The 15,374-nt window shown below is 36.7% G+C and overlaps 1 protein-coding gene across 17 annotated transcripts in view; it reads right to left on the bottom strand.

Annotated features, from left to right (window-relative positions):
- Nucleotides 1-15,374, bottom strand: part of SLC4A7 (solute carrier family 4 member 7) — a 111,064-nt gene that overhangs the window by 32,461 nt on the left and 63,229 nt on the right. For 9 of the 17 annotated variants that reach the window (XM_058729673.1, XM_058729671.1, XM_058729683.1 and 6 more), the window contains 6 exons: nt 14,703-14,818; nt 12,558-12,715; nt 10,855-10,942; nt 8,968-9,114; nt 4,963-5,069; nt 2,594-2,768 (listed from right to left, as the gene is read on the bottom strand). In XM_058729673.1, coding sequence (XP_058585656.1) covers nt 2,594-2,768; nt 4,963-5,069; nt 8,968-9,114; nt 10,855-10,942; nt 12,558-12,715; nt 14,703-14,818 — 791 coding nt within the window. Of the gene's footprint in view, nt 1-2,593; nt 2,769-4,962; nt 5,070-8,967; nt 9,115-10,854; nt 10,943-12,557; nt 12,716-13,455; nt 13,516-14,702; nt 14,819-15,374 lie in introns of all 17 variants that reach the window. The other 8 variants (XM_058729672.1, XM_058729667.1, XM_058729677.1 and 5 more) reach the window with 1 other exon arrangement.

Raw genomic sequence — 15,374 nt, 5'->3', positions numbered from 1 at the left:
GATGACCCTTTACTACTAGATGCTAAGCCACTGGCGTTATTCAAACTTTTCGAGCCCAACCCTACTCATTTTTCAGCAGGAGCGGTAAGAGCCGGGGGAACTTAATGAAGCGGTGTTTGAGAAAACACCTAGCCGGCCTACCGGCTGACACACAGAATGCACTCAATAAATGGCAGAGATTCTCATCAGCAGCAAGAACAGCATCTTCCAAAATCAAAATCACAAAATAACAGTATGCAGTAAAAGTATTATTCAACTACTAGTATAAAATAGGACCAAACTCACATCCGTCAGCCAAAACAAAGGGCCCGTATTAACTGCTAAGCCATTATAAAATACACGGTTCAATCAGAATACGCATATTTAGGAATGAACTGAAGCAGAGCTCAAGGCAAAGAAAAAAAAATGTCTACATGGTGTCGAGAGAGAGCAAAAAACCGAGAAGAGAAGCAAGCAGATGGCAAATAAAGAAATGCTAACTGGGGGCAAACAGGCACAGAATAATAGCTTCCCATCCCAACATGGTGTTAAAAAGGCAGAACCTGTCCCAGGAAGCCCTTCCTTTTACCACTCTGTCCGCCACTCCTCTCCCAAGCCCTTTACTGGCACATTCACTAGTTCCCTCACCCAGATCTAGTCTTATCCTCATTTGTAAATGGTTTTTATGTTCATTCCCAAGCAGAACGGTCTCTCTCCCTAAGAAACCAGAGCCCTACCACACTGCCTTCCTCTGGCCACAATCAGAAGTCTCCATCTTACCCACCAGAAGCCCTACCAAGTGTCTTCCCTGTACCTCTCCACTGCACAGCAGTGACCGCTCCATGCTAATCTTTCTTCTTTCTCAGAGCCTCTAGTTTGGCTTTTGCAAACTTACATCATCCTGATTCCTCTTTTCAAGTTCTGGTGGTGCTGTGTCTCATCTGCTGGGCCATTTTCCTCCGCAGTCTCATTCCTCCTCCGGTCCACAAACGTAACTCCGTACTTTTCCCTCTCCCCTCACTATGAATGATCTCCCCTGTCACCATCACCTATTCCCAACCTTTATTCTTGCTCCTTACAAACTTGCTCCACTGTACAAACTCTGGAACTGTACCTCCTACTTGACGTTCCGACAAAGCACCTGAAAACAAACGCATCATCTCTGTATCACTTTCCTCGGTAATACTCCGGATTTCTCACTGTGGTCCTTCCACCTGCTACAGCTCCCCCCGATCTCATTCACATGTGCCACAGCACACCATGACGTATTCCCTAGGTACACACTACTGTATCTTCTTGTCTTGTTAGGAGCCTTGAGGACAGAAGACACATGCTCATCTGACACTTGTCTATGTCCCCCCGATGCCTACAGCACCATCACAGGCACAGGGTATATTAAACAGCAGGATGAGAAAGGCAGGCAGTGCAGGAAAGTCCAAAAGCAAAGCAGCATTGTTTCCATGATGGTAACAGGTAAGACACATTTCCAGGGGGAGCAGCAGAGTTACATGTATATTTTGCAACAACGCATAAAAAGCAACTTATTACAAACAGATTTCCTTGATAAAATGATTGAGGGGTAAAACAATCTAAATAACCAAAAATAAATTGAGTTCAAAGGAAATTTTAGTTGTCAAATTTGTCTCACGTTCAAATCATGAAATAGTTTAACTGAATAATGATCAATTAGCTTCTGGCTATTTTTTTTTTACCGTTTATCTGGAAAAAAATGAATTTCCTCCTAAGAGCAAATGTAATTAAATAAAATACACTTAAGAACTGCAGATCATCTCATTTAAGTTCCATTAAAATTTAAATAAACAAACAAAAAAGTCTTTCTCAACATTTTACAAGGCACTGGATACTCTTATCATGCCTCCCACAGCCCCTCATACAGCATTACCAAGAACAAAAAGTCATAAAAACTTTCATTTTAGTCATATCAAAATATGGATGCAGTTTTCAGTTACACTTTCCAATTAAAACGTTGGCTACTTTTACACAAATTTAGTAACAGCAAAATAAACAACACTAGAAATCCACCATTTTTCTACAACTTGCAAAGGCTACTTATCTAGTCTGGGCCTACCCACCAGGGCTGATGAGTTAACATTAATCCCAGGGTTCTAACTAACCCCATGATGCCTTACAGGATATGAAGTAGCCCCACTGATAAATTCACCCACCCTTGACCCACCCAGAACCAGTTCAATTTGTCTCCCACCACCAACCCTTCCCCACACCCCACAACAAAGACAATACAAGCCTTTTACTCAGTTTATAAAACCATTCATCCAGCAGGCCAGGATCAACTTTTTTTTTTCTTTTTCTTTTTCTTGTTTTCTTTCTTTTTTTTTCTTTTTTCTTTTTCTTTTTCCTTTTTTTTTTTTTTTTTTTTTTTTTTTTTTTTTACCTCAACTGTGCATCTTCTCCTGCTCAAATGGCTTCCCCATGTTTTCCATAGCAATTACCCTTGGGGAAAGTCTCCTTTGGGACAGGTTAATCATGCTGTGGGTAGACTCTTCAAATAAAAGTAGGAATAGTGAGACAAATGCACACAGACACTTGCCTCTGAAGAGCTAAGAGCCTGGCCACTACCAATCTTTGTACTCACTATTCTGCCTTCTGTAGCTTCTCCAAGCAGCCCTCCAAAAGTGATTACAGGAGACATACAGGCACAGTATAGGAAAAGAATCGAGGCCAGGCACTGTAGACTTAATGCATCCTTGAAGTCACTCAAGAAAAAAGGTGCTTTCCTTTTGATGTCAAGTATCAAACCACCAAAAAGCCTAAATAGGTGAGATGAAACTCGTCAAACTGTACACTAGAGGCTTCTAGCTAGTTCAAACTAAATCTATGGGCTACATAAAACTGCTGGTGCCTAGTGTTTTGTCAACAGAAATTAATATCTTAGCTAAATCACGATACAAATTACAGAAGATACACTCATTTAATCTCATCCACCGACAGAGGAAAGGCAGATCTCGTTACGTTAAAAGACACATAAACATCTGTATTTTATGGACTATATACTGACAAGACTGCAGGCAAATGATTTTATATGAGTAAATGTAATTTCAGACACAAATGTACAAGAAAATATACAATAAAAATTAATAAAACCTAACAGTCCATTCAAGAAAATATGCATAAGCAATTCTATCAGTTAGTATCTACATTATAAATCTTAAAGGCAAGTGTCAGAAATACCAGGAAGGCAATTACAATATAAACCGTAAGTCCTCAAATACCCTTTACTATGAATCCAGTATGCTGTGCTTAGACTCAGTAGCGAATTGAATAATTTTAATTACTTTTAAAATTACTACTTCAATCACATAAATATTTCTGGTCCAGGTAAAAAGCCTAAAAAATTAATTCAGGGTATTTAATTTACTGGATATGTACTCAAGTTCACGTGCATGTGGAGAAAACTAAGGTTTAAACTGGTAAATTTAAAATGTGTATTTGCACATCAGAGCCTTAGCATTTCAATGTAGGTGTTTTTTTTGTCTTTTTTTTTTTTTTTTTTTTTTTAATTTAACTTTTGGATACATCTGACTTGAAAGCACTCTACTAAAATATAAGCCTCAGTGAGGGGCAGGGACTTTTCCTTGTTCACTGCCATTATCACCAGTGTCTAGAACACTGCCCAGGACATAGTAGGTACTCAGTAAATAGTAACAAATCAGTAATTCAAAAAGGTTTTGTGACTCATAAAACATACATTCTGCAGAAAATACACCAAAAAAGTAATCTTAAGCTTTAAAATGTTTTGGATGTTTCAAGGTTTACCATTCTACCTTTTAAAAAGTTAATATTGCAAACTAAATACTAAATACACATTGACAAGTTGACAGAAGTTACTGTGTAAATAATCTGACAGCAGCGGAAATCAACTTGCAATAAAAAAAGGTGTCAATGATCATGTCGAAAATGAAACCACATCATCAAATCAACAACTGATCAACAGTTTATATGAGGCTCTCATGTGACGGACCGTGAGATCGGTGGGGGCCTGACTTGGTATTTCTCACTGACTAACCCGATCTCAGTCCGAAGTCCGAGGAAGTAACAGTAACTGCTAGTGTTCGGGGATACTTGCAGAGACTAATATATTAGACCATGAACAAATTGTGTGTTCAAGTTTCTCTAAATTTTATGTTCAGTAAGCCAGTTGTTCTTTTTCTCTGATAGCGTCCTTTAGGCATATGTCATCAATACCCCTAATAATGTGGCTGTTATCAAGTATCCTGATGTCTTAAACAAATATAGAAGGTTCAAAATCTTAGTTTCACAGCCACCACCCATGGACAACAGTATCAATATCCACATGCTTTTTTCTACAGTATGGAAATACCGTAACATTTCTCTATTCTACAAAGTATTTTCAGACAATGTTTGCACCTAGCAATATTTCTATTTTTTATTCCCAAAATTAACACCTTCAACAGTTTTTCTAACTAGGTTTCCAGGGATCATTACCATGGTTTCATTAGCTTTGCTGTCTCATTTTACCCTATCTCATGATACAATGTTCACTTAAGAGTTTTAAATCTGTGCACACACACACAAACTATTGGTTGTAATTCCTCTCTGTTCCCATAATTCTGTAACTTTATACGGAGAATTTTAATAGCACTCCACACCTTCTTCAAGAACCTTCCGAATGGGTAATGTAAATTACACTATATTCTATGTAACTGCTCAATATTCTTATCGTATGGGCCATAATATTTTCATTTTAAATTAAAGCCTGATATAAAGAATCCAAGCATCTACTAGTAAAATTATTTTTAAATAATTTTCCTCAACAAAATACACTTATATAATGATGCATTTTAAATATAGAAAAAAAAAAAAAAACACTGTACAAGATTAACTTCCATATACTTGCAAAGAAAAAGACTTTTTATGCCTTCTTCATCAAATCAACCCCTAGTCCTCAAAAGACACCCACACTGAATCAGTATTTGTACCCACCGTCCGGTCCTTTGCAGCTCAGGCCCGGCATGATGACCGGCCTCGTTAGGTGTCTCACCCGAGCTGGGGGCAGATCCATTGGGAAATACAGGAATCTTCCTCTTTTCCTGAATTTCACAAAAAACACATTTTCAGAATTCTGTTTTCAAAAAGTTCAGATGGCACTCCTGAATTAGAGGGAACAGGAGATCTTACATTGATTGCATTATCTAATCAATGCCCTTGGAAATAATGATACCTCATATAAACATCCACTTGAAATGAACTGCACATTAGAACAGTTATGTAATATTTGTCTCTATTAACATTTCAACGTTATGCCTGACTGGCTTTTTGTATTTTGTATCCTAAACCAAATATACTATATAAAACACATTCATACCCACCATCTCAAATTGTCACTCAGTAATAGGAAAATAAACATCCAAAAGCATCTCTCTAACCAGAATATTTAAAATATTGCTCATACTAATGAAAAATACACTTCATGTTGATAAAAAAGTAAGTGCCATTTTCCTTTTACCACAATACTTCCCTGAAGATGAAAGTAGCACAAGAGTTGTCTTTTCAAAACACGTTTTCATAAAAATCAATTTCCTATTGCACTTTATTATCACTAATTCAAGACTTGTGTGAGTGATAAAGGCTCCCCCTCCCTTCACTTGAAGATCAAGGAAGTAACTTCTTTTTTTTTTTTTTTTTTTTTAATTTTTTTTTCTCAACGTTTTTTATTTATTTTTGGGACAGAGAGAGACAGAGCATGAACGGGAGAGGGGCAGAGAGAGAGGGAGACACAGAATCGGAAACAGGCTCCAGGCTCCGAGCCATCAGCCCAGAGCCCGACGCGGGGCTCGAACTCACGGACCGCGAGATCGTGACCTGGCTGAAGTCGGACGCTCAACCGACTGCGCCACCCAGGCGCCCCAAGGAAGTAACTTCTAATCTGTTACCTCCAGAGGTCAGCGGTCAATGGGCTGTGTGTGACACAGCTGTGAGAAGGAAAGAAAGATAGGGGAAGGGTGTCCATCCCAGGAGATCCCCTTGGTCAAAAACTCTGGGTGAACTACAAACTTACACTACTTGGTTTATATGTTCAACATTTATAGTGTAGCAAGACATCTATAATCATAGGATTAGCGCTTGAAAATGTCAAAATTAAAACTAAATTACATCTTAGCTCAAAGGGGAAAGAAGAGTACAAAACTACAGAATTCCTAAAAAACAAAAGACATGGAAAACACTACATAACACAATCCATGGGATACAGCAAAACCATCATTCAAGAAAATTGAGCATTTATATTAAGAAAAACAAAAGGATACAAATACATGAATTAAATATCCAGCTCAGGAAATATGAAAACAGATTCTTTCCTGAAGTGAAAGTAATGAAATGAAACCACTGAAAGCAGAAACGGAGTTAGAAAACAAAACGCTTCTTTAAAAAAAGGAGAACTGAAACAAGCTGTAAAAGCTGCTCTATTTCAGAAACAGGATAAACCATTAGCTAACACACAGTAAAAGATATGACAAGGAGGCAGCTTCAAACTGAAGGAAATTTTGAACACACACACACACGTACGTACATACACCACCCTATGCAAATAAATTAAAAACCTTAAAGAAATGGGTAGTACAAAGGAACACATAATTTCCCCAAAACTGAAACCAGAAAAACAGGAAATAGGCAATTTTCTAGGAAAATATAATACTGACCCCAGAAAACAGAGAAAGCTTACACAAATCAATCACTGCAGAAGAAACAAGCAAGTTGTAAAGTCCACCATACAACAAAATACTCAGGCTCAGAAAATTTTCCAAAGGAATTCTTCAGGACTTTTAGAACCAAATTACTCTAGCTATTTAAAGTTTTAAAAAAAACAGGGAAGGGAAAGTTTACAGATATGAAATAAATAGAAGAAAGATATGAAAGCCAGAAGACTGCACAAAAAACTACGGACCAATCTACTTACAGTGATGCAAACAACTTAAAATATTAGATGTAGGCGACCAGCATTCTGAAGCCAAATTTGGGTTCATTCAATGCAAGAGTGTTTTCAAATTAAAGAATCTATTAATATGGTCTACCACAATAAATGATCAAAGCTCATACAATCATCTCCAGAGATGCTACAAAGCCATTTGAAAAATTTAACATCCACTTACGTTAAAAATCTCAATGAAACAGACTTTAATTGGATTCTTTCTGAGCATGATAAAATGTGTATTTTGACTTCAATGTCAGTAACTTAATGAAAGAAACATGAGGGACACTAACTATAGTTGGGAACAAATTAAGAAATGCCCATTTAAAGTCAACTGCCACTCAACACTACTAGAGATTTCAGCCAATACAATCAGACAACAGAAAATACACTAGAGCTGTAAGGAGAAAAGGAGGGATCAAAATATCTTACTGCAGATGACATGGCTGAAAAACTATTACATACAATGAAGGAACTCAGAAAGGGAGGAGAATAAAAAAGAAATACTCAGTAACAAAGAGCCTTTACATATAAAAGTAACAAAGTGAAGATATAACAGAACAAAACCTCATTTACAATACAGACCTTAAAGATAAAATGCCCAGAATACATTCACCAAGTATGTAAAGTATAGATAAAGGAGAATTTTATGGCATTCCTTAAGGACACAGAAACTAACTTGAAATCGGAAAACAAGTAGGGGGAAACATACCATGTTCTTGAATGACTCAATGTTAAAAGATGTCAACTCTCCCTCAGTTCATTTACAAATTTAACTGCCATCACAGTTTTTTAGAAATCAGGTTTTAGCTCTGGAAATTAAAAGCTCATTTTAAAGCTTACCTAGAAAAATAAATATACAAAGACAGCCAATAAAATTCAGGAAAGCAAGAGTAACAGAAGGGTCAAGAATGAATCTAGACCTACTGGATATTAAAATATGCCAAAAAGCCTCAGAAATTAAAGTATGGAATTGGTCCATGAACAGAGACCAATGGAATGGAAAAGAAATTCCAGAAGGACTTGAATGCAAAGGGAAATTTACCAAACGATAAGGCAACAACACCAATCAAGGGGAGTAATGCTCAACTTTTTAATAAACTGGAACAAACTGGCAGCAATGTAGGTAAAAGATAAAGCTAGGTGCATATTCCACATAATACACCACGATAAACTCCAAAGGATCAACAAATGATTTAAATGTTAGGAAAAGGTGTGGTTTTTGTGTGTTTCGGGAGCAGGGGGGTTGCAATGAACAAAATATATCCAGGAATATTCGATTTCACTAATTATAGCAATGTAAATGAAAACCACTTTAAAATACCTGACATAGTAGGATAAAGATACCTATCCACCTGACAAGTATCCAAAAGTTTGATAACACGCTGTTAGCGAGGCTGTAGGGAAAGAGGCATTCATCACTGTGGGTGTCCAAAACAGCACAACCCAGTAAGAAGGGATTCTGGTAATATCTACTAAAATTATAAAAAAGGTTCCACGTGAGCCAGCAATCCTATTTCTGGGAACCAACACTACAGATACACCTGCACAAGACTAAACTGGCATATAAATATTGTGATACGGCTTAGAAAAGGAAAAGACTGAAGACAACCTGAGCCCAGAAACAGCATAAACTATAGTATATCCATAAATGAAATAAAACAGAGCTGTGAGAAAAATAAGACATATTTCCGAGATGTCTTCTGATCCACATCTCTAGGATATACTGTTATACTAAAAAAAAAAGCAAGGTGCAGAACAGGACATGTGGTATGTTGGTAAGAAAGGAGGAAACAGGGCTATATTTGCATCCCCTTGGACTGAATACAAACTAGAAGGACAATGATGCTCCACGGGAGGTGGGTACAGGGGTAAGAAGGTAAAGGGAACATGACAGGGACACAACCGCTCTGAGTGTACCCGTTTATACAGTTTTGATTTGTGAATCATAAAAATGTATAACCTATCCAAAGATATTTTAACTAGGACAAAGCAACTCACAGGGTTGTGTGGAATCTTACCTGAGAAGGAACACTTTTTGGTGGCTCTATGCGTATGGAAGGGTCCCACTCTCCTGGAGGTAGGACAGTTACTTGATCTAAAAATTCATCAATTCCAGATAAGAGGTCGTTTCTGTCTTTTGCTTTATAGGCTACATCATGAAAAATCTACAGAAAAAAAAAAATTGAGTGAAAGGATTTTAAAGAAGAAAGAAAATTCTACATATAGTAAACCTACTCTAGATATTACAAGTAAATCTGAAACAAAGGTAATTACCTAAACTCTTATCCCAGGCAGGTCTCCATTCCACCCAGGGTAACAACCATAAAAAGTAACCCACTAATTGCATTATCAGATGAATTAATAGCAATCAACCAACAAAAGAAAAGAGTGATGCATTAAGACAGAACAACTTTTTTAAAAAGAGTATTCTGGATGAGAAATGGTTACTAGTCATTACAGAATAAAATAATACTGTAGCATGTCATTTCGATTTCTATGACATTTTAGGGTCATTTATCCTAAGAAATGAGCATGGATCTGCAAAATATTTTACTTAAAAAATTCAGGTACTTGATCACTTATATTTACTGTCTGCCTACCATTTGCTGGGCACAATTTTAAGCACTGTGGATAGTGCACTGGACATAGATAAGGCAAAGTCCCTGCATTCAGAACTCTTTTTTTTTTCCCCAGAAGGAAAGACAGCAAAACAAGTAATTACATAAGTATGTAACTGCAAGTAATAATAAATACTCTGATAAAAATAAAGCAGGGTTAAGGAAAGAAAGTTGATGGAGAAGAAAAGGGTGACCGAGGAAGGTCTAAGAGGAAGTAACACTCTAGGAGAAATCTGAATGAAATGAGACAAAAACCATGCAAATGGTGGGATGGGGTGATGGAAGGACACTTGGGCAAAGGGAAGAGCAACTGTATTTGTTCAGAGGCAGAAATGAGCATAAATCATCAGAACTAATAGGAAGCTAATGTGGCCAGAAAAAAAATGGGGGAGGAAGGGTGAGTAGTGGTAGTAGGATAAAAGTTTCAAGAAATATGCAGAGGCTTGATCAGGGAAACCCTTTGAAGACAATGGTCAAGAATTAAATATAAACATACATATATAGCAAGATACATCTGGATATTAACGATATATTCAAATCTGCATGTTATTAGCAGTGTAGAGGAAAATACTGTAAGAGAAAGATCCATAAAGTCCATGTTAATTGCCAAAGAAAAAAGGGTGAGAGTGTCCAAGCCAGAGAAATGGCCGTGGAGATGGAAAGGAGATGGCAGACTAAATGCAAAACACATTGAGGTAAATCAGTAGAATCTGGTGACTAAGTGGTTGAGACAGGACAGAGAAAGGAGGTCAGGTTCAGATATGTGAAATTTCAGATGCCTTAGGGACATAAGGCAGACATGTCTAACACCTGATTACAAAGCTCTCCCCCAAAGAGAAACAAAAGTCCTGGTCAATATAGGCCAAGCTCAATGAAGGGGTTCAAAAATGGGAGAGAAAAATTATGGAGAAAAAAAGCAGGAAAAGGGGAAAGGACAAAGTCCTGAGCAAAACCCAAATAAATGGTATCCTGAAATCCAAGATGGAGAAAATTTCAAGAAGGTAGTCAATAATCTCAGATGTGGAGGGGCTGGGGGACAAAGAGTATCCAGTGATCTTGACAGAAAGGTCTTGAAGATCTTACCAAAGGTAAATGGTTGAAGAGTGAATAAAAGAGTACAGACAGCAAGGACAATTTTTTAAGCTTCACTATGAACAAAAAGAGAACTGTAATTGACATATGTTTTACATTCAGTGTCCATTTCGAAAGGATTGAAATTCCACTTCAAAGGGATTTTATATTATATACCACGTAAACAGTGTCCACCTCATAGGGCATTTTAATTACCTCATCTGTCATGAGAGTGGCTATTGATCTTCCAATTTCATGGTACTGTGGTGCCTTGCCTGCTGGACCCAATAACAGAAACAAAAACCTAAAGAAACATTAAAATACACAGACTTAAGTAAAAATAACATACAAACCTAAACGCAGGCAGTCATAAAGAAATCATTCCAATGTAAACACGGAAACCACATTCAGCCCTCTTTTCCATCCCCGCACACCAATCACCGGAAAAAAAAATGACAACAACTCTACTCACACTAAAGCAGATGTCAAAACTAGGCAAGGCACTCATAAACTTTCTACCGACCTCCTGCTCCCCATCCTCCTTACGGTAAACGAGTGATTCAAGAATTGAGTGTTCTACACTCAAGGGAAGTTCCCATTCCCTTTACCCTTTTGAATTTGAGTAAATAATTTAATCTAATCTGTATTGAAAAAAAGGTAAATGAGTAAATTGAGTAAATACCAATCCTATTAAATACTTACAAGTAAGGTTTGCCTAGTAAATTCAGTGTGTACAAATAAACAGTCACAAACCCTCAAACCACAGTCTGGATAAAGACTCTAATGAGTAAATAAGGGACTATGGAAGGAAAAATAATTTTTATGTATAGCTCCACAAATTTAACATCAAACCTCACATTATTTTATTTTTTTATTTATTTGTAAGTGTCTAAATAAAAAAGCATTTAGCTGCCTACCACATCCTCATGAACACCACAGTAAAATATTAATATTCACACTTGTCCAAATTGGAAGCATTCACCTTCTTGCTTTATGAGAATTTAAGTGCGAATCTATGGAATTATTTTTTCTCACTTACCTTAACACTGCACCACTAATGCAACTCAGGAAAGCATACTAAAAATAGGCACACGTATTCCAACCAAATGGCAATTAATTCTTCATATTTAATATTATATGAATGATTTTTTAAAGATTTTAAAAATTACTCTTATTTACAATTAAGTTTATAATTAAACCAGTTAACTAACAAACTGATTATCCTCTATAACACAACTTGCTAATTCTTATGGATATTCCCCCTTTTTAAATTACATATATTGAACAGAAAATTTTGGTCAGGTCAGAACAAAGCATTTTGCTTAATTCAGAGGTACTTATCAATCATCAATGAGGAAGTAATCATATCCTCATTCTATAAATGAAAAATTAAGTCAGACTTGACCTTTCCGGATTCAACTCCATTCTGACTCCACAGGACATAATACATCTGTCTGAATCTGAGCCATGTCTTTTAAACCAAAGCTCCTAAAACACCAAACTTCTTATAAAGGTACAAATGCTAAGTATTATTTTTTAAATGTTTATTTATTTATTTTGAGAAAGAGAGAGACAGAGTGCAGGGGAGGGGCACAGGGAGAGTATCCCAAGCAGGCTCCCCACTGTCAGCCCAGAGCCCGACACAGGCCTCGATCTCACGACCTGAGATCACGACCCAAACTGAAATCAAAAGTCGGACACCTAACCGACTGAGCCACCCAGGCGCCCCCAGCTAAGTATTTTTCAAAGGATACTTTCTTCTTGTTTTTGTTTTTTTTTAATTCCAGAAAGAAAGAGAACTCTTTTATGCTCTACTAGTCAAAGCATCCAGTGCAATGAAAATATTAATTAAAGTAAGCTTTTATCCCTTTTATCAATAGATAAAACTTTTCAGATTTTGGACATGCTGAGAACATTACCTGGTAGGAACAGGGACCTCAGTCAACCCCGAGAGGAGAACAGCAGGGGCCAGTCTCACAAATGCAATTATAGGTCTTTCCAAAAAGTCTACTTCTCCCACCAGAACATTGGATGCCTCGGCTCCTGAAGGAATTTTTCTCATGAAATTCATATCAACCTATTGACAAATAAATAATAATTAAAAATCAAATCTGCATGGCATTTATAACTCTATTTTGAGGGAAATAAGAAAGAAAAAAAATGCTTTCAAGACTACTATTCGCTAATCAAAACCGGTGATCTAATGGATAAACACCAAAATCCCCACACATGTAAAGAATGGAGTAGACAAATACAAAAAAGCAAGCAAAACACATCTACCAAACAATGCTCCCAACCGTTTTAATTGTCATAATCTTTACTACTTCAGAGATCTAAGTTATCAAACATACAAACTAGAGAAAATTTTCAGTGATTATAGCACTATTCATTAAAAACTACGAAGGACAAAAATATAGCTCACAAACTAACAATGGTTCATGAAATTATACACAGTGCTAAAAAATATTCATTTCATGATTATTTTTACTTAATCTTAGAAATGAATTAGCCCCTTTGTATTTTATACATATTTTTTATAAGTCCTTTTTATTTTAGAGCGTTCTGTGTATTCCCCGGTATTTTCATTAAGTGGAAAAAGTTGTTTTTATTTTTATTTAAAACTAAAATAAATAGCCATTTATCGCTATAGACATAGGACAGTGCTATAACATCAAATTTAGTCGTCTGTGTATAATTACAAAGAAAAGGCTATAAACAGAATATCAAAGTATGGGAATTTCATTTATATGCAGTTTCACACACATCACTAAACAATCACTTACAGGGCTATCTATTAAAAATAAAAGCAGCACTTACAGCGGGCCTCTTGAGTCCCACACCCAGTGTGCCACAACTACAGTGCCAGGAGGCAGACTCCTGCCCGACAGGAGACAAGGTGTACACAAGGATAGGCCAAGTAAAAAAAAGTAAAACTGTGACAGAGGAACAAAAATAAACGGCACCTGCCATGTCTAGAGGAGATCTATAATGTAAGTTACATTTAATCCATTTAACAAGGATAAATTGCAGCATAGTTACGGAACACTCCTCACTCATTTGAAGCAACAGAAGCACCAGTCAAAACATGATCAAGTTAGACTGGAAGGATTAAAAATACGGTAGCCTTTCTGCATAAGTTAACGTACCTTATGCAAGGCCTTTTGTAATTTTAGAACTAGTAGCTCAAGGAAAGCTACAAGGCAAACCATCATTGGCACTCCTCTTCTGCAAAATGCGATTTACAGGTTTTGCACCATAAAATAAAAAGCCTAAGAAAAATGAATCTTACTTGAAATAATTGTATTTAATTAAAAGTCTTAAATTGGATACAACAATGTTAACATAGAGAGCATCTTATAGCAAGCAAACTGATACTATCAAAAAATTGTAACAGCCACACAGAATCAACGATTCAGAAGCAGTACTCAGAGAGTATGCTTTATATTCCACTGTAATTTGAACTTGGGAGTTTCTTGCCCTGCTCTTTTGAAATTTTGAAGTTTTCTTTTTCTATTTCATCTAAATACTCATCTACCAAAACAAAAAAATCATAGTTCAGACAGGGGAGTTGTTTTTAAATCCATGCCTTTACCTACCCACGGGCAAACGCCGATTATGTCTCCCAGGGACATTCCAGAAAGTACTGACACCCTAAGACAGTAATTCTGGGATCTTATTACAGCCAAGAAAAGGCTGAACCGCCAGTGCTATAACATCATTCCCAAAATTAATCTTTCCAGTGGGGGGCAGCCCCAGAACAAATGACTGTAATTCAAAAGGTGTTGAAGTTTCATCTATGGGTAGGTATAGATGGAAATCCCATATTATTCAGATAGTCTTTTGTCAAGATTCCTGAAACTAGTGAACAAAGTCATTCAAATGCTCTTGGACTATTACCCTTCTCATAATTTCTGAACTTAAGTTACATATCACAAGCATCACATGCAGGCTTATAAACACCAACCTATTAAAATATTATCATCATCAGCGCTAATAAAGCCACATTGCCAGTGATTTTCTCAATAAGGATGATTATGAAGATTTACAGTGAGCGACAGAATTACCTTGCTGAAGTCAACAGTGCTATTTTCTCTGCTTCCTCCACTTCCATTACCTTTAACTTCTCCACTTTTACTATTATCCAAGTTTCCAGGTGCAGACTGTGGAGAGGCCAAAACACCTGAATTTGAATTTAAGAACAACAACAACAAAATCCCAATTAGTAAGGAGGAAATTCACTTTCTAAATGGACTCTGCTCATATCCTGAAAGTGATAATTTATCAAAAGCAAATGTGCAAGGTTAAAAAAAAAAAAAAAAAGTGCCAGGTGTTAGTACCGTACGAGCAAGACCAGAGTAACATTTTAAGCAACAATGAGGCTGTTTATTGTAACATTTAAAATAACTGGAATGTACGAAAACGGTGGTCTTTTGCCAACAAGAAAAAAAAAATGTGAGTAGGTGAGGAGCACAGAAGATGGAAGATCTGGGTCAGCTCACACTACGAGTACCTGGGGAACACGCTTCTAACACAACTAACATACACGCGAATCGCACTGCACGTGGCACACTGACATGAGTGACATCGTTTACTTTCTGAGAAACCCTAGATGCGACTCAGAAATCCACCGTAACAACTTCCTCAACAATTTCATTTCTCAGGTAGTATTTATGTGCTGCCTCCTGCCATTATTCCTAAGAAATAGAACTTGGAAAGATAGTAGCAATGTTTTTACA

This window comes from Neofelis nebulosa, chromosome 5, assembly GCF_028018385.1.
Source record: "Neofelis nebulosa isolate mNeoNeb1 chromosome 5, mNeoNeb1.pri, whole genome shotgun sequence".
In the NCBI taxonomy this organism is placed as follows: Eukaryota; Metazoa; Chordata; class Mammalia; order Carnivora; family Felidae; genus Neofelis; species Neofelis nebulosa.
The sequence above is the reverse complement of the archived record's forward strand: the minus strand, read 5'-3'. Positions and strand labels throughout refer to the sequence as shown.